Raw genomic sequence first — 20,000 nt, 5'->3', positions numbered from 1 at the left:
TGTTTCATTCTTCACCTGAAGACGGCTACTTGCGTTGTGACCGAAACGTCGTGAGAATTATTTTATTATGTTTTATTTTTATTATTTTATTACTTCCCTTCTACGTGACTTTACGGAAAGAACCAAGAAGATACAGTACCCTGGCGTCTACAAACTAAGTTGCCTCTGTGGTAGCAGTTAGATTGGAGAAACCAAACGACATGTCTCGGGCCGCATCCGTGAACATGAAGCAGACCTGAAACACGGTAGGACAAACACCTCAGCCGTGGCGGATCACTGTTACAATTCAGTGGGCTCACATGACATTGACTTCTCCAAGACAAAGGTTCTCTGCAAGCCATCTGGCTATCATGAGAGATTCGTTCACGAGGCGATCCACATATACAAACACAGAGACAATTTCAACCGAGAAGATGGATGCTGGCTCAGCAATCATTGGAAGGACGTAATAAACCATTTCGGATCTTAACTGATTGTGTTCACGTTTACGGTGACTTTCAGACCGCAGTCAACTCACTGGCATTGACTATATATCTTGTATTCTCCGCAGGGAATGGATTCTTTGCTCCGCTGCAAGTCTCCTATCACCACTCTCCCATTGACATATTTCGTTGCTTCCTCTTAGTATCTTTCACGCGACGGTCAATGGTATAATGTATAGCAGATTGTATAATAATAAATAGTATAAAATTGTAATGTTTAATACAATGTATAAGGTAATATATAGTATCGTAATTGTATAGTGAATACACAGCAGTGTGGTATACAGTAGGGTGGGTAGAATAATACATATGTAATGCGAGCGTAAATGGGGTTGTTGCTGGCCTCTGGTCCAATCACGCGGCCCGGGGTATTGGGGGGCGGAGCCTGGTCTGCCGGGCGTGTGGGAGGGGCCACCGTGCACCTCGGCTCCAATGGGAGGCGAGGTGAATGGGGGCGGAGCCAGCAGGGTAGTATGAGAAGGCCGGATCTGACGATCCGGGAGGGGGGAGTCAGGGTCACGTGGGGGGAATGGATATAAGTGGGAGCCCGGAAGAGATCGGGGCAGTCGGGGAAGTTAAGAGGCTGAGCCACGTTGGGTGGTGAGGAAAAGATCCGCGCCATCGGCCACGTGGCCGAAGGACCTCAGCACGCCGTCGGCCAGCGGTGTGCGGAGTGCGGGAGTAGAGGAGCTAACGGAGGAGCGTGCGTGGCACGCGAGAGAGAGCGTGCGGGGCATGCGAGAGGGAGCGTACGCGGGGCGCGCGTGAGACGACGCTGGTCCGTGAAGGAGGCCAGTGGGGTGCGGAGAACCTGAATAAAAGACAAGCGGAGACCAGCAGTGCCTGACGGAGTCTTTTATTACACATAGTGTAATATTACAATGTATAGTCGAAGGTATAGGGTGGTATATAGTAATACAGTATATAATTTAATGTTGGGTTTGTCTATGGCAGTATATAGTACGGGGTAGACCCGTGTGATGTAAGAGAAAAAAGTTTACCTGGAAGCATATTATATAGATTTTATTTATTCACGATGTACTTACAAAAAAATCCGCAGACTACCTGCTGGATCTCCTCACTGTTTCGAAGAACAAATTTGACCCAAGATCTTCGCTCATTTACCAGCTTCACATTCCTTATTGCCGTACAAATACTGGAGGAAGGCCCTTTGCTATTGATGCCACCAAAGTCTGGAATGCTATTGCCAATAAACTGCAACTTGGATCACTGTGAGATCTTCACTCAAAACTGCTCTAGAGGAGTTGTACAACCCTAGCTGCCACTGCTATTCAGTGGCCTGAAATCAAATGTATCACTCCGGATGACCGCTGCAAAGTATGATCTTGTGTGTTGATTATAGTGTGCTGATCTTTAAAGGTGCATTGAAAATGTTTGATACTACTACTGATACTCCTGCTGTTATGGAGTGACTCATGCAGCCAGCTATGGCTGCAAAGTTTGGTAGTACATGTTATGTATATCGTTATTGTTACATTTCCATCACAGTTGCTATGATCACTGTTACATTGTTTTTATAGCTTTATTTTGATTTCGAAAACGTTTTGGTCTAGCCATATTTGTTTGTTGTAGTACAGAGTTAGACTGATAACTTTAATCTAAATTGTCTTATGGTTGTTATTGTTTGACTTGCATCCCACTGGGATTTTTGCACACAGCATTGATATACGGTGCTTTTTCTGGAAGACTTTGCTGTTTTTTCCTGGATTTTTCTGTTGTGCGTAATCACTTTAAGATGCTTTTTGTTCATGTTTTTGTTTGTTGTGATTGGACATCCATGTTGTTTCAACAAGTTAATGCGGCACAAACCGACTGGGATTTGCACATCCCGAGCGTTCTGACCGCCTACAGATTGGCCCCACATGCCTCACCCTTCTATTTGATGTATGGGCGGGAGCCTGAGGCTCCGGCGTTGGTGAAATTGAGCGTGCGTCCACCGGGTAAGGTGTTCCCATGCAGGTGACCCTTGAGCGATTGAGGGAGGCTCGTGAGGCCTCAAGTAATTCAGCACGGCGTCAGACAGCCAACGAGCACTTGCGGCATGGCTTCATTGCCCCATGGTGCCGGTGGGCACGTCACCCAAACTACATCGCCCGTGGCAAGGGCCAGTAGAGGTCGTTGATGTTCGTCGACCCCAGTGCGTGCGTATTAAATTCGGGCGACGCCGGTGGTATGTGCACCCGTCACGGCTAAAGAGGTTTGAGCCACCGATTTACAATGCGTCATCTCCCGTCCCGAAGCAGCCTGTGTCAGATGCGTCCGACGAGCCTGTCACGCCGCCCCAAGCAGACGTGCCTCCGGAGTCCGAACAGCCGCAACCGGGTTGATCGTTTTGGCGTGACCAGGACCCATGGGAGGCTCACGGTTCATTTGGGAAGAGACACGGCTCCTTGTCGAGTGCTGAGCCGTCTCTTCCTCCGGCTGGGCGGGACCCAGTTCGTGGCGACGGACCGGCGGCAGGAACCTGCTCCCGGAGAACTGTTTTTCATTGAGCGTTCAGAGAGACGGACTGCATTGCACACACTTGTAAATACACGCATATTTATTTTTGTTGTTGTGTTGTTATAACCTGTCACAGATTCGCGCGTTTCTTAGTTGTATATACGGTTAGCCGGGATGGCTAGATTTTTCTTCACGGCGGGGGGTGGATGATGTAATGGAGTAACGCGCGCGGGGGTTTGCAAACGGTGTGCACGCATGTGTGGGTTACGGGCAGTGAGGTCACATTAGGGCGAACAGGTGCTGCGAGAGAAAGCAACGAGGGAGATGGTCAATTAAGATGCATAGCAGTGATTGGCTGGCTGAAAATGTAGGCGCGGAACAGGCATGAGATTGACGGGAGATTGAGGTGATTAGCAGCGGAAGCCACGGGTGTGAGGCGACGGGAGAACGCCAGCTTAATTAGAGCAGTTAATGAGGATAAATACGGGAGGATAAATGCGGGAGTGTGAGGCAGAGAGTTGAGTTGGTCGGAGTGAAGACAAGAGGAATAACAAGAAGTCCGGGACCCGCTCTCCACACCATGCCCTCTCCAGCGGTGATGGCTGATCCCCCACTGGAGGCTAGTGGAATCCTAAGTGTGAGTGTGCGAAGACTAGCAGTAGAGAGGCAAGCAGAGTACATAGCGGAAGGCTAGCAGTGGATAAGCTAGCAGAGTATATAGCGGAATGCTAGCAGAGTATATAGCGGAAGGTAGCAGTAGATAAGCTAGCATAAGATATAGTGAGAGGCTAGCAGTGGAGAAGCTAGCAGAGTGCGTAGTAATAGGCCAGCAGCGGAGAGAGCGAAGCGAGCGGAGCATGGCAGGCAGGCTGGCAGTAGAGAGGCTAGGAGAGTGAGAGAGAGAGCAGGCAAGCAGTGGAGAGGCTAGGAGAGTGAGTAGGCTAGCAGTGGAGAGGCTAGGAGAATGAGAGCGAGAGCAGGCAAGCAGTGGAGAGGCTAGGAGAGAGCAGTCTGAGCGAAGCAGGCGAGCAGCGCAAGCGGGAGAGTTACGGCGATAGTCACGTGGTGTTGAACGCGAGGAGCTCTGTTCAATAAAAAGTGACAGGAGAAATAGAAGTTGTCCGCGTAAAATAAAAACACTACATTAACACCATCCCCGACCTGAAGTCAACTTGGAAATTGGCTTCTTAAAATCCATGCAGCCCCACACACCAACGCCTAAAACAGCAAAGCAAACAGCTGTATTGACATAGCTTATAGCTTACACCAAGCCAGTGTAGGGGTGTTAGAGAGAGAGCCCGTTATGCATGGCAGCCTATGGTAAACAAACACAGTAGGCGGGGCTACATGTGTGCACAAGCAGGTGCCCTCTGCGACGTCCGCGCCAGACACCCTGGGGGGTCGATTCGGTCGTTATGATCCCCCGGGGCCCCACCCCTCAGGGAGGGGTGGGGTATAAAAGGGGATTGTATCGAAGGGCTCGAGAGTGATGTTTAGCTAAAGAAGAGGAGGCGGAAGACGTCTGAGATAGAGCCCTGGACTCCCCCTGGTACGCCGTCCTTATCAGGACCGCGCAGGCTCGAGCCAGTGGCGTGGTACCAGAGCCAGAGCCAGTGCTGGTCTGGACTCTGGGTACCGGGCCCGACTGACCAGTGTCGGGCCAAGATAGCCTCCCCTAGCCCATTAGTGGAGGACTCAGAGGCAGGCTAGGGTTAGCTAGAGAGGTGTGTCCTCAGATAGACGGGTGAGGGGGCCGATACCCCCTCAAATGTGTATGTCACAACGTTGGTGTAAAATAAACAAGTGTGCCTCCAACTCCGGTGTGAACGAGTCGTGAGCGTTACTACATCTGGCGTCAGAAGTGAAACAAAGTACGAACATGGATACACGCCGGACGACTCGAGTCGGAGTACCAGGGGCGGAGGACACCGCTGCAGTCGGAGGGCCCGAGATGGCTGAAGATGCCATCGAGCAGCCGGGGCTGGGTGCACCCACGCCACAGCAGCTGGAGGAAGGGGAGCCGTCGACGGAGGGGCTGAGGCAGGCGCACGCGAAGCTGGCCGAGCTGCTGTACGCCGCAGCCGCCATGCTCGACAACATCACGCGGCTGGGGGCTGCGGGACCGCCACGAGGCGACAGCAGCCAACGACCACAGCGCCTTCCCGCCATTTCAACGGAGCAACATTTTGAAACTCCCGCCATCGCCGCAGCTGCTGTTGAGGGCGTGGCCGCTCTAAGCATCGCGTCCAACGGCGGGAGTACAGTGCCTGCCGCGTCACCACGGGTGCGACCGGCGATGCCATCGCTGCTTCGGGCCGACGCTGAGTCGAGTGAGGGAGACGAGGGAGCGCGATCGTCCTCTGCAGCCGCTGCCTTACATCAGCGACTGCCGCCGCTCAAAGAATTTGTGGGCGAGGAGGGCGACTGGGGCGGCTTCCAGCGACGCTTCCTCGCTCACCAGGAGATGGCACAGTGGACAGACGCCGAGGCTCTCCGAGCACTGCCAGCACTCCTCGACAGCGACGCCCTCGCCACACTAACATCGGCAACGAAGGAGAGGCGTTCCACGCTGCGGAAGGCGATGCAAGTGCTGTCCGCTGTGTATGGGCCACCATCGGACTGTCGTCAACTCTTTTACGATCGCCAGCGGGGGACGAAGGAGTCGCCCCTGGCGTACCGTACAAGCCTCCTGGCGCTGGCAAAGGAAGCCTTTCCACGAATGGACGACGAGGGGATCGACGCCATGGTGACAGAAAAGATACTTTTGCTGGCGGACGACTTAGACATCGTCATTGTCGCACAGGACGATGCAGAAATGTGCTCCCTCCAAGCGGCCCGTCTCCTCCACGCAAACCTGTCCTCTCAACGACGGAAGGCCAGCAAGGCGGCGAGCGGGCGCGCCGTCGCTGCGGCCACCCTCCCGGCGGAAGAGGTTTGCGCCATCAACCATCGACGGCAGCACGGAGCGGGAGCGCGGGAGGACCGGGCCGATTCAAGCCGTCTACAACGTCCATCGTCGCCACCAGCGCTTCCACGCTGTTATAACTGCGGCATCCGGGCCCACGTCGCCTCGGGGTGCCGCTCTCCTCGGCAGCGCGGAACGACACCTCAACGGGACGCCGGCCCTCGTCACAAGCTCCACCATCATAATCCGGCGAGTCGCGGCACCCCTCATGTTTGGCCCACGCACACGCCCGTCACACACTCGAACACCGCAGCAAAGGGGGGGCAAATATCGCGTACCATGGCACCAACACGCACCGCTCTGGGTACTCACATTGAACCCAGCCAGTGGTCCGTGTTGGCCCATCGGGTTGTAGCCGCGTCATCGGGGTCGTCGGCCGTTGTGGGTCACATCGATGGGGTCGAGGTGCGCATCCTGGTCGATACAGGAGCATCGGCGACCATTATTTCGGAGTTGATTTATAACATTCTCCCTGCCCAGAGCCGTCCTTTGATGCCTGTTAATGTGCCATTCTTTGCTGCTAACGGGGGTTCACTTGGCATCATCGGACAAATTCGAGCCCAAATTTGTGTCGGGGATATTAAATTATCTGGGCCGATTTTTGTTTCCTCCTCGCTGGCGGTTCCGTGCCTGCTGGGGACGGATTTCCTGGCCAAAATGCCGATTAGGATATTAATCGATCAGGGATGCATTGAGCTCCCATCGGGCCGACGCATGGCGTTTTTGCCATCCCCCGCTACGAGCCGGACGGCGTTCGCGACGGTGCCGGCGTTCGTAGATAGAACGGTGCGCGTTCCTCCGGGGGCGCAAATGTTAATTCCTTTGAGACTTCGGCGGCCCTTCGCTAAGGGCATTGGGGCTCAAGGGGTTTTGCTGGGACCGTCTAGGGCCGGGGTCAGTGGACCTAATTTACTCCCGGCCCAGACCATAGTGAGAGGGGATGGAGAACCCTTCATCGCGGTCCTCAATGTGGGCTCGCAGACGGTGGTGGTCCCACAGGGGACCGTGCTTGCTCACGCAACGCCGGTGCCCTGTGAGGAACCCGTCGCGAGTCATGTCGGCGCTGCCCCTGCACCGCGACCACATTCAGACAGCGATGAAGGGTGGCTCGAGGCGCTTTGCGCGGGATCGACGGACCTGTCAAATTTAGAGCGCCAACGTCTTAAGACACTACTGAGGGAATTTTCCGACGTTTTCAGTCGGGATAAATACGATTTGGGCTGCACTCATCTGCTGCCTCACCATATTGATACGGGTGACAGCGCGCCAATACGCCAAAATCCTTTTCGGTTGAGTCCCGCCGAAAAGGACCATGTCAAATCGGCTGTTGATGACATGCTAGCCGCCGACATAATTTCTCCCTCCAACAGCCCTTGGGGAGCGCCGATCGTCCTGGTTAAGAAGCAGGACGGTTCGTTGCGGTTTTGCGTTGACTTTCGGCGCCTTAATAAAATTACGGTTGCCGACGCATACCCGCTCCCACGGATGGACGAATCGCTTGACGCCTTGGCGGGAGCGCGATTCTTCTCCACATTGGACTTACTTTCGGGATTCTGGCAGCTTCCTCTGGACGATGATTCAAAGCCTAAAACTGCTTTCCGTACTCCGCACGGCCTGTTTCAATTCAACCGGTTGCCGATGGGCTTACACTCAGCGCCGGCAACTTTCCAGCGGTTGATGGAATTGGTTTTGGCTGGATTGCAATGGGAGTCGTGCCTGATTTATTTGGATGACGTCATTGTCTTTGGCAAAACTTTTGAGGAACATCTCCAGAGGTTGCGGGCGGTTTTCCTAAAGATGCGGGCTGCTAATTTGAAATTTAAGCCCCAAAAATGCCATTTGTTACGCGAGTCGGTGCGTTATTTGGGGCACATCGTGGGGCGCTCAGGTATTTCTACCGATCCCGCCAAAACGCAGTGTGTAAGCTCCTGGCCGACTCCCACCTCAGTGGGAGAGGTTAGGAGTTTTATTGGGTTTGCGTCGTATTATAGACGCTTCGTCGCTAATTTTGCGACTATCGCCAAACCCCTACATGCTTTAACATCTAAAGGGGTTCGGTTTTGCTGGGGTCAGGAGGAGGAGGCTGCTTTTTGCTCCCTTCGGGATGCTTTGGTAAACGCTCCTCCCCTGATTTACCCTGATTTTTCAAAACCGTTCTTGCTCGACACCGATGCGAGCAACACGGGTATTGGGGGCGTGCTCTCCCAGGTGGTTGACGGCGTGGAACATGTGGTTGCGTACGGCAGTCGGGTGTTGTCTCCAGCGGAGCAACGGTATTGTGTCACCCGTAGGGAACTGTTGGCAATTGTCCATTTCGTCCAACAGTATCGCCCATATCTGTACGGTCGGCATTTCACCGTCCGCACAGATCATGCGGCACTGCAGTACGCCCTGAGGGTTCAACAGCCATCGGGACAATTGTCCCGATGGTTGGAGGTCCTCCAGGATTACGATTTCCAAACCACATACCGTAAGGGCGTTCGCCACACCAACGCGGACGCTCTGTCACGCTTGCCAACCACCTCCGAGTGTGCATGCCTCCTGGGGTCTGGACGTTGCAGGCCTCCAGGGGACACATCGGTACCTGTCTTGGCGGCCGCCAACGACGACGATGCAATGGTTCCTAATTCAATCGAACAGCAGGGCAAAGATTCCCTGTTGGGGTTGCCCGTCATTGAATGGGGGCGCCTCCAGATGGAGGATGTCTCCCTCCTCGGGTGGCGACGTCGCGTTGGCGGTGCGGCGGGGGGAAAAAGTGGTGGTTCCGACGCATGGGAAATGTGCCAAGGTCTGCTAATGCATTGGGACGGGAAGTCACGTCGACATCGGCTGGTTGTCCCTACTGGGTTGCGGGGTAGGGTGGTATGGGCCGCTCATGAGCGCCTCCTACACCTGGGGACCCAAAAGACTCTCGCCTTGCTGCAACTTGATTTTTACTGGCCTGGCATGACGAGGGATGTGGGGAATAGATATTTGTTGACGGGTGTCGAGTATTTTACACGCTGGCCTATGGCCTGGCCTTTGGCCAACCAGTCGGCAGCAGCCATCGTGGAGGCCTTTGTTCAGGGTTATGTCCTGGACAAAGGTGCTCCGGAGAGGCTGCTGACCGACCAGGGCAGAAATTTTTCCGGTAAACTACTCAGACAAGTCTGCGATCTCCTGGGCACAAAGAAAATTCGGACCTCCCCATATCACCCACAAACTGACGGGATGGTCGAACGTTTGCATCGCACCATCTCGTCCATGTTATCACAACAAGTTTCGGACTCGCAAACGGATTGGGACCTACAAATTCAGGGGGTCTTGGCGGCGTACCGGATGGCACCCCATGCGGCTACGGGGTTTTCTCCCTTTTACCTCATGTACGGCCGAGAACCAGACCCGCCTGTTCGTGCCCAGTTGCGGATCCCCGTGCCGCAGGGAAAAACTAATCTGGCTGACCACGTTAAATTTAATCTGGACAAATTGACCGAGGCACGGGATGCTGCAATGCAAAACTCTGACCTCCGTCAGAAGGCAAATGAGCGCCTCAGATTGAGTCGAGCGCACATGCTGCAGTGGAAGCCGGGGGACAAGGCATGGTTGCACTGCCCCCAGGTGCCACTGGCAACCTCCTCTAAACTTGTGCGGCCGTGGCGGGGCCCTGTGGAAGTGGTGGAGGTGTTACGTCCGCAGTGCGTGCGCATCAAGTGGGGGAAGCGGCGATGGTTCGTGCACCCCTCCAGATTAAAACCCTTCGCTGCGGTACACAACCCCACTTCACACGCGCGTGGCCAAACATGTGGGGGGTCGGCCGACTTGCTGGGTCCGTCTCCGTCGCTCTCACCAAATGCCTTGCCGGCTGTGCCACCTTCAGGAGCATCAGGAGTGACGGGCTCACGCCCGATCACCCCGCCTGCGGATGCCAAGGGTCACGCGGAGTCGGATGAATGCTCACCCCAAGACGGACATTCGCCACCTGATGGTCCGCCACGCGGGGTTACCCCGTGTGAGGGGCCCGCTGCAAGGACGCGCGCTAAAATGCGCAAACTGTTGTGAGGCCGGCAAAATGTGTACATAGCTGTTGTGTTTATTGGGTGTTGTGTGGGTGGTGTGTTCCTCGCTCCTCGGATGTACATATGTTGGGTTCACCGTGTGTTGTGTGTGCGGGGTGGGTTCCCTGCTGATTGTATATAGGCTGTTTTTTTTACGGAATTCGTATTTATTCGGGGGGGTGCGACGGGTTGTTTCTCACCTTGCTGTTGCGTTCTTGTTCTGGTTCCTGTTATTGTTCAAAAATAGTGAGGCACACGCGCGGTCAGGGGGTGAAGGCACCTTTATTGTCAAATTTTTGTATGTTGGCAGCCGGGACGGCTGCATGCTATGCGGGGGGGAGTGATGTAGGGGTGTTAGAGAGAGAGCCCGTTATGCATGGCAGCCTATGGTAAACAAACACAGTAGGCGGGGCTACATGTGTGCACAAGCAGGTGCCCTCTGCGACGTCCGCGCCAGACACCCTGGGGGGTCGATTCGGTCGTTATGATCCCCCGGGGCCCCACCCCTCAGGGAGGGGTGGGGTATAAAAGGGGATTGTATCGAAGGGCTCGAGAGTGATGTTTAGCTAAAGAAGAGGAGGCGGAAGACGTCTGAGATAGAGCCCTGGACTCCCCCTGGTACGCCGTCCTTATCAGGACCGCGCAGGCTCGAGCCAGTGGCGTGGTACCAGAGCCAGAGCCAGTGCTGGTCTGGACTCTGGGTACCGGGCCCGACTGACCAGTGTCGGGCCAAGATAGCCTCCCCTAGCCCATTAGTGGAGGACTCAGAGGCAGGCTAGGGTTAGCTAGAGAGGTGTGTCCTCAGATAGACGGGTGAGGGGGCCGATACCCCCTCAAATGTGTATGTCACAACGTTGGTGTAAAATAAACAAGTGTGCCTCCAACTCCGGTGTGAACGAGTCGTGAGCGTTACTACACCAGCATCACACTCGATCATTACATGCTCCACAAAATATTGCAACAACGATAACAGTCCTGCAATAATTTATTGCCAGACGATTCCCAAAAACACGTAAAATCTTCATATTCAAAATACTGCTTTCAAGATGCATGATAATACGTGAAACATTTTTTGCACTCTTTATAGATTCTGTTTTATAATAAATTTCCACCCTGCACACATCAGCAGTGTTATGCTCCACACACACGAAGTAAACTGGCCACACTTGGGGTTAGCAACTGTCCAGATATGACCCTGTGTTCAGGTGCCAGGAATTGTGTGCTTAATTTTATTCTGGTAGACAGCACTATTTTGTTAAACCGAGGCTGATGGAAAAGTCTGTCTTGTTTTGGTAAACAGTGGAAGAGGTAGGACCCTAGCCACCCTGACAGCACGTAGCTGCAATGTTCCCTGTATGCCCCGTGTGTCTGTGTGTGTGGCTGCAGTGGTTGACACTGCACAGCGAGACAAAGGCCCGTCTGTCTGTCCGTGGTGGTGCCCGCGGAGCCCAGACGCCCTCACTTGCGTGCAGACTCGTAGTTCTGCACAAACCAGCCGCACGTCTCCATCACAGCTGGAATGTGACAATGCAGGCAATCACAAGCTGCGGTCCACCATACATTGTACTTTATAGTGAATACTGTACACACGTACCGTGTATAATTTTTTTTTATGTGACCAGGAGACCCGTGCATGTACACAATAACACGTACGCAGTGACGATGCATTAATGTTCCCATGTGTTTCTTTAAAGGCCCAGTTCAAATTGTCATTAACCCTATTCCAGTGAACACCTTGATAGTGAGCTTTTTTTTGGTCCACAAATGGTTCCTTATGAGGGAACAGCTGTAACTCAATTGGGATTACACGTGGCAACATTGTCCCCTACTCCTGAACAATCTTAAGACTCATTCTAGATTTGAAGTTTTCGACTGCGATTGTTATATTGGGGAAACGAAATGACATGTATCTGACCGCGTTCGCGAGCACAAGTCAGATTTGAAACACGATAGTTCTAATTATTCTGCCGTGGCTGACCATTGCTACAACGCTGTGGGTTCTCATGATATTGTTTTCTCCGACACCAAAGTTCTCTGCAAGCCGTCTGGATACCACCAAAGATTTGCCCATGAAGCCATCCAGATATACAAACATAGACATAACTTCAACCGAGAAGATGGATTCAAATTGAGCAATCATTGGAATGATGTTATTAACCAAGTTAAACCTTAGCTGCCCTATAGTTTATATTCATATCCACATCCCCAGTCTTTTACTCCCAGCCCTGCTCACTACCATCACTAGGAAATTTGACGTGCAGTGTTTTGATTGTGTTCTCACCAGCTGTGTCTCAACAGGATTAACAGGAGCCTCACTCCCTCCCCATACTCCACACCGCCCGACCCCTGCATCTCTCCTCCCTGGCGTTAGTGTTTATCTTCCCCCCCCCCTACTCCACACCCCCTGCCCCCTGAATCTCTCCTCCCTGGCGTTAGTGTTTATTCCCCCCCCCCTACTCCACACCCCCCGCCCCCTGCATCTCTCCTCCCTGGCGTTAGTGTTATTCCCCCCCCCCTACTCCACACCCCCCGCCCCCTGAATCTCTCCTCCCTGGCTCCTCCCCCCCCTCTCTTACCTTATATAATCGCTTCACAAACAGCTCTCTTTGCCCACTACAGTAAATGTTTTGCTGTGGTTGTCCTACCTGATGACAGAAACTTGTGTTGCTTCCGAAACGTCGTGATTTAATTGAGTTGTTTTTATTTTTATTTTCACCTACGTGACTTTACCGAAAAAACCAAAGAGTATAATCTTAAGACTCAGTGATGCATTCCTGGTTAAACAAGCAGAATTATAATACATGTTCCTTGGCTGCAATCAAATCTGAAGTTTACAATTTCACCATGTAAAATCTCTAGGGTACCAACTAGGTATATCCTGTTTCCCCATCACAACCATAGTCGCCCATGAAAGAACATTTGCAGAATTCTTCTGAATAATTCACATCCTAAAATGTGTCACTGCGTGGATGATCTCTTCATGAAAATTACAGAACTGGAGCCCTCAATTCCAGCACTACTCTCCATTATTGAGCATGGTGGCCGAGTGTCAGGATGTAAGCTGAATTCAACAATGAAAAGCTACATGCCAATGTAACCCAAGGAGAAACATCATATTGCCTGCCATCAGATAGCAATCAGAAGCATGGATCCTGATTTGAAAAAAATGGGGAAAAGCTGAAAATGTATGAATGCTAATACATGGGATAGATGGATGTTTCAGACTTCCATTGACAGTAACAGAAGCATATGAACCAGGGGACCAGGGCAAACAGGAACATTATTTTCACTTGAGAAAGCAGAGCAGCCTTGAGCAGGACAAGTCTCACCAGGAAGGATGACAACCGGTGGGTGAGCTTTATGATGGAATGGTAGCTAAATAATGGAATGTACCCCAGATGTAACAATGAGACCTGGTCGTGTGCAGCAGTGAGATCAAAATCTGAATATGTATTGACAATGGAGGAACCCGATGAGCTTTAAAGCTCTTTTACACAAATATCCAGTAATGGATTGTGACATCGCTGGTTATTGCGTGGGAAGGCCTTCATCCAACAGTTGATAGACCATGGCAGATGGTGATAACGATGAATATCTGATTAACACTGTAGATAGAAACGAGGACTCTGCTTACCTTGGTGGAAAGGTGTGAACTTGAAGTCCGGCAGGTATCTTCGTAGCTTTGCATTGTTGGCCGTTTTCTTGAACTGCCCATCCGATTTGCTTGTATCAAACTGAGCAAAACCCGTAAAGGTTTAGCCTCTGGAAATCAAATGCTCAACAGGTGGTGTCATTTTCAGTTCACGTGCAGGAGTGAAATGGATGGTGGCAGCACTTGACTGTGTGGGATGGTGACAACATGAGGCATACATCCAGCAACAGATAGATAATGGCTGATGATAATGATACTGCATAGCACGAAAGCAGCATAGCACTAAAGCAGCATGGTCGTACGTTTACACATATCTGCCTTAAGACTCTACGGAATCACCCCAGCAGCCTTAAAAAATATGACGGTGAGTTTTCGATGATTTTCATTCACGTAACCTGTTGGGCTTGCATGGCGGTGATGTTTTTCCGTCATCATACATATATCTTTTTTATATTTTATCTGAGCCTGTACACATTATTTCTCCATTAACAGACTGTCATTGACTGTAAATAGTACTGAGAGTGATTGATTGCTTTGATTGAATCTAGGTTTGCATCTCTGGCCAGACGGTACGAATCAAACTATGTGCACTTTACATGTATCAACTATGTCGAGATCCTGTGTATTGAATATCATTGTTACTCTTTGGTTCTTTCGGTAAAGTCACATAGGTATAAAATAAAATAAATTAAATCACAACGTTTCGGGTGCAACACAAGTGTCCGTCATCAGGTGGGACAACCACAGCAAGAAACAATTGCTGAAGTGGGCAAAACGGCTGCCATTTTGCCCACTTCAGCAATGACGGACGCTTGTGTTGCGCCTGAAACATCGTGATTTTATTTATTTTATACTGAAAGAACCAAAGAGTATGGATCCCTGCAGTCACGAAAAATTCAAATCTAAATCTGGTGCTTTGTAAAAATAATAGTATCTACAACAGATCTGTGGCCCATTCCCCATGGCCTGGAGGATCAGAAGTGACCCAAGGACCAGCGCATCAGAGGATACGGTGACGTTTCCCTTGAAGTCCATGGACTTGACAATGGCTTCGGCTGCTTCTTTGATGGACACCTCATCATCTTCCCCAACTAAAAGAAAAATAATCCCCGTAAAGCCTTAACAGACTGGTAGGGAAAGTGCTGTTCGCGTAGTTCCCCAACTAAACACGCACACACATACACGCATAAGATCCCCATACACGAGCACGATGCCTCACATGACACACACTTGTGGGAAGTGGTGGAATGGGCAAAGCTGTGCCTCACCGGTACCTCTCAGAACAGGAGTTTCCTACCACATTTTCCACAGTAGGGGACAATATTGCTGCATGTAATCCCAATTGAGTAATTTGTTGGTAATTTTTCATCATTGGAATATTTTGGCCAATACCAGTTACATTCAGTTTAACACGTAGGCTTTTGCGACCAGTATTATTCATAATAAAAGTTTTTGGGTTACATCACATAAGTATAAATGTGTCGCAAACCTCCACCACTCGACATGGCCAATCAGTAAGAAATATGTCACGTTAACAAAACGCCAATTAGTTACTTCTTCAGTCCACCGGTGCGTTTGAAGATAGTTTTGAAATATCTTCTGGTAAACCTGTCTTCTTTACTAGTGTATCTAGTAATTTAAGTGACTTGTTAACTGGAACATTAGTGTAGCCCGGAAGCGTATTATTAAGTAATACACAATACATATTACAATTCTTTACAGAGAAATCACATACTAATTAACGGATTACTAATCTATTATATAATTACAATACCCCCCTCCGCCTCTGGGGTTTAATGATGACGTCGTCCTGCACTATTTAAAACAGGAAGCAGGTGGATGGCTTCACTATTCTGGCAAATTGCCCAAAGATGCTGTATGTAATTTCCAGCTAAACATCATACTCAAATTGTAAATGTTGTGGATTCACTCTTCAAACACACCGGTGGGCTGAAGAAGTAACTAATTGGCGTTTTGTTAACGTGACACATTTCTTACTGATTGGGCATGTCGGGTGGTGGAGGGTTGCGACACATTTATACTTACGCGATCTAACCCAATAACCTTTCTTATGAACCAGTTACATTGCTTTAGCAATGGGTGGAAACCAGAAAACCCAGAGGAAGCTCACATGGGGAGGACATTCAAACTCCACTTACAAAGGTGGCCAAGTCAGGAATCGAACCCAAGCGCTTCTTGCCGTGAGGCACGAGTGTGTTACCACTGCCCTGCTGCCTATGATAAAGAGTAGCTCGCGTGTCTCCTTTGATCGGTATCGTAGCAATATTGTAATATTGTAATTTACGTGCCCCCCCCCTCCCTACACATAATCACCCAACTCATGGCTATCTGAATTATCCAGGAGAAATGTGGTTTGCAAATGTATGTCGCAGGGTCAGTGTTACCGGAGAGGATAATGGGCTCCCTCTCCTTGTACTCGCGCAGCACCCAGATGAACAGCCTAGCGAGGTCCTGGGGTACACGTGCATCACGGCTCTTTTAGAACCAGGGCTGTTCAAGGACAATGGGCAAACCGGTTTTCACTATATTTCATTATGTTTTTTGTTCATGCTGTTAGAGATACGGGCATACCCCGGTTTACGCCCAGGACGTATTCCTGAAAACCAGAATATGAATCGAAGCAAAGAGATGGGATGGTGGATTGTCACGTGGTACATAACCTAAACAGAGGAAGCACTGTAACCCATTGTGCATCTATAATGTACAACCATCTCGGTGTGAAATAGTACGTGTATATTATTGATATATTAAGAAATATTACCTTGTCTATTATACTATATGTATTATTAGTTGGTTATCATCCAAAAAAAATAGTTTACACTTGTATAAAAATAGTCGCGATAAATACGGAATGTGGGGAAAAAATATTTACATTGTACTTGTACACATTGTAGTCGGGAACGCTCAGGCTTGCGTGCCATCTGGTGCCTCAATGTCTCCGTGCAGCGTAAAAAATGTTGGGTCTGAGCGGTAAAATTGGTCAATTTCGAGTACGTTATGGCGTGGTACCACAGTACGGAATGTGGGATTGGGTATCAATAAGTTGAGTACGTTGTAGCGAAAGTACACACAGCAGGAGGGTGCAAATCGGGGTATTACTAGAGTGCAAACCGATGAGCACATGACACTGAAAATCCTATTGGAGGAGTACATCATCATCAGCGATGATCTAGTCACCGCTGGATGAAGGCCTCCCAAAGTCGCCGCAGATGCTCACGGTCCCGCGATGCAATAATTCGCCCAGTACCTGCACACGAGCCGATTTCATCACTCCATCTCCAATGGTAGATGTTCCCTTGGGCGCTTAGCCTTTTAAGGCTGCCGCTCGGTGTTGTTATTCTCGCCCTCCCTTTTCCCCCTCTCCTGCCTGCCTTCCACGCATCACCATGTTGTAGCCGCTCATTATGGCATGACGTGTAAACCACATCACAATATGCTACCCAGACTGATCCCGATCAGGAGGATATACGCAAAATTTCACATACTCACCAGTGAGTAAATAAACTGTCTCCTGGGAGACCCAGTGCCCCAGACCTGCAGAGAGGTCTCATCCCCTAGCGAATACAGACAGTACAGAGCTTGGTGAAGAGCACACACATGCACGCACAAACATGGCAGAATGATCTCTGTTCAAACGGGCATGGAGAAACCAGTGCTCATCTCCTGTTTACAGCCACACAGAGTCAGTGGTGCAACTTTGTACAATCACTGTTGGCTTTCCCACAAAGTGGTACTTATTTATCGACTTCTGAGAGATGATGGGCTGAGTTAAATTCGAACCAGGATTTGAACTCGCAACGTTCTGAGCCGGTCACTAACGCTGAGTCGTGCGGCTGGTTACACGCATGACCACCGCATTACGGTTTCTGCTGAATTCGGAAATTCACACAAGATGTACAACGTGCATTCAATTAAGTAAACATATCTCACTACCGCTTTAACTCAATATACATGTATTACATTTGATGACCCACGGGGAGGCAGACACTCTTGACAGCCCCTCCACCAGTTTCTGCTCAGTCAATTACTGTGTAAACCTGTCTAGTTATTCTTCTCCACATTTCCACTTGAAAATATCTTAGTTGTGTTAAAAAGTGTTATTTTATAAAGTTTTGGGGTCAGATAATATTTTATTAGGAACACATATTAGGTTATATCTTAGGACCTAATGGGAAAAAAGACTTTTGATGTGCAGGATGGTCCAGATGTCCTTTACAAATTATAATTTCTGTTTTAGATAAACCTTGCTTTGAAAACATTAAGTTTTAGAGAATTAAATTGGGGTCACAAGACAACTGGACCACCCTGTACAGTACGCTTTTTTGTTTTACCTTCAGGTTTTAAAGAACTAAACCAAAACGAATATTGAGGTAAACCTGCCCAGACTGAAAAATTCTCAATGTGGTGGAGGTGACCGGTGGCTCAACGAGCCTGTTCTGCCAAGATTTCTGGGTTCGAATCCAGGTTCCGCCAATGTCGGGGCACGTGTGACGTTTAGGTAAAACTTCCCAGTGTAGGAACGAGGTGGATATGTTGTTCGCAATGTGTACTAGGGACGAATAAGGATATCAACGATACTCGCGGAAAAATACGAGGGCGACGCTTCCAGTGGGGTGATTAACATCGTGTCATTAGGAATTTTGGATCAAAAAATACAAGGCGATAGATGCGAGAAATGGAATAAATGGGATGCAGTAACAGGCTTTCACCAGGATTGGCCAATATTTTGGGTTGCCTAGTCAAGTTGACTGCCTGCTATGATAACAATAATGTATCTACCAAGTCTAGGCAAACAAAGTGGAGTGCCAGGTGATTGCAAAGCAGTATTTTTTATGGCTGATCATTATTTTAATGCTGTGGGCACACACGAAATTTATTTTGTTAAAAAGATTTGTTCATGAAGCCATCCAGATATATAAACACAGATGCAATTTCAACCGAGAAGATGGGTACAAACTGAGCAATCATTGGAAGGACGTTATTAACCAGTTTAGGTCATAACTGGCTGTGATGTTCTTATCCGACCTACCCATGTTAGCAGTTTTTTTCGACTCTCCGAGTTACATTCACTAACACAGCCACCGTTAACTGTGTTAGTAAATGGCAGCTTGCCATTCTTTTCCAAATCCATGTGGCCACTGCGCTGTCCGAGCTGATATTTACAAGCAAATTTCTTACATTGACATGCTAATCTCTCACAATACAATGGCAACCCCTCACAGCTCCGTAGTATCTATCCCACATGGGCATTAGCTGCCCCGTCCATCTCTAAACCATTTGTAAACAGCTCTTTGATTGGCGTAGACCGACTGCAGTTTACGGAGACCTCTCCTACATTAACATTAACTGCCCCGCCCATCTCTAAACCTTTATAAACAGCCTGCCTCGGCAGATTTCCCCCTCTTTTTTCACCTGAAGACTGTTGCTTGTGTTGCGATCGAAACGTCGTGATATTATTATTTTTTCTATATATGTGACTTTACCGAAATACCCAAAGAATATAGTATTTTTTATTTTACACAGTTGCTGAGCAAAGGCCCAAAGTATCAAGTGACCAGCAGGAAATGGCACTATCAAAGTGGTAATAGATCAGAGTTCCGGAATTTTGTGAATCGACTTCAGGGTATTATCAGAGCTTGTGAAAAAAGGCGATGGGAGGGAATTCCAAGGTGGAGCAGTGTGAAGGAAGGCGCATGAAGAGAAGTGCTGTGCCCTGCGGTGTGGTGATGGCTGAACACTGGATGCATTTGCACTGTCTACAGCCACTTGGCAGTGGCATCTCTCGAGTGTGCGATGTCACGAGGGAGGGGAGGGACATTGAGGCCCGTGTCCTGATTGACTACGCAACTCAGGCTCAACTTTGACTCAAGTGAGCTGGCCCAAAGCCATGCTTAACTTGAACCGGCTCTGAGCCTGGTCCCAACTGTGCTCAGGATTTCCCTGACCTGAGCCTGAGCTGAGCCACGGCTGAGCCACTCATTGGTCTTTAAAATAAATTGAGTGGCTCAAAAAATTAGCAAAACCGTGTTAGAATCCGAGCCTCAGACTTCAGCAGCAACGTAGATTTTTTACTCAAATTCAAGCCGTGTGGTTAACAGGAACCGTATAGAGTTGCGATGAACAAAAAGTCTACGTTTGCTCACGTTTTGCCAGATAAACCTTGTGGATCAGACTGGGCAGCACATGTCCGTCCTCTATGTTGAAGTTGTCGTGAGGTCCGAACACATTGGTGGGGATGACGGAGGTAAATCTGCAGCCATGCTGCTCCCAGTAGCCCCTGCAGCAGAAACCGACACAGCCCTGAGCCCCACGCAGGCTCACAGCGACAGCAACGGCTTCCAACCATCACCACCGCTGCCCACCACTGTGGCCCAACAGCAGCA

At 49.9% G+C, this 20,000-nt stretch overlaps 2 protein-coding genes across 2 annotated transcripts in view; one reads left to right on the top strand and one right to left on the bottom strand.

The window, feature by feature from the left end:
- Window positions 1-2,830, top strand: part of LOC144955411 (tektin-like protein 1) — a 36,692-nt gene extending 33,862 nt beyond the window's left edge. Inside the window, exon 6 of the mRNA XM_078885638.1 lies at window positions 2,699-2,830. Coding sequence (XP_078741764.1) covers window positions 2,699-2,830 — 132 coding nt within the window. The remainder of the gene's footprint in view (window positions 1-2,698) is intronic.
- Window positions 2,831-10,913: 8,083 nt separating this feature from the next.
- GFUS (GDP-L-fucose synthase) lies at window positions 10,914-19,952 on the bottom strand (the record flags this gene model as incomplete). Its single annotated transcript, XM_078885639.1, has 6 exons — window positions 10,914-11,458; window positions 13,579-13,678; window positions 14,608-14,687; window positions 16,002-16,068; window positions 17,107-17,171; window positions 19,761-19,952. Coding segments are annotated over 6 exons (560 nt in total), but the record flags the coding sequence as incomplete, so codon positions are not given.
- Between the last annotated feature and the right edge of the window lie 48 nt (window positions 19,953-20,000).

The sequence above is a fragment of the Lampetra fluviatilis genome, unplaced genomic scaffold (genome assembly GCF_964198595.1).
Source record: "Lampetra fluviatilis unplaced genomic scaffold, kcLamFluv1.1 SCAFFOLD_668, whole genome shotgun sequence".
Classification (NCBI taxonomy): Eukaryota; Metazoa; Chordata; class Hyperoartia; order Petromyzontiformes; family Petromyzontidae; genus Lampetra; species Lampetra fluviatilis.
The sequence above is the reverse complement of the archived record's forward strand: the minus strand, read 5'-3'. Positions and strand labels throughout refer to the sequence as shown.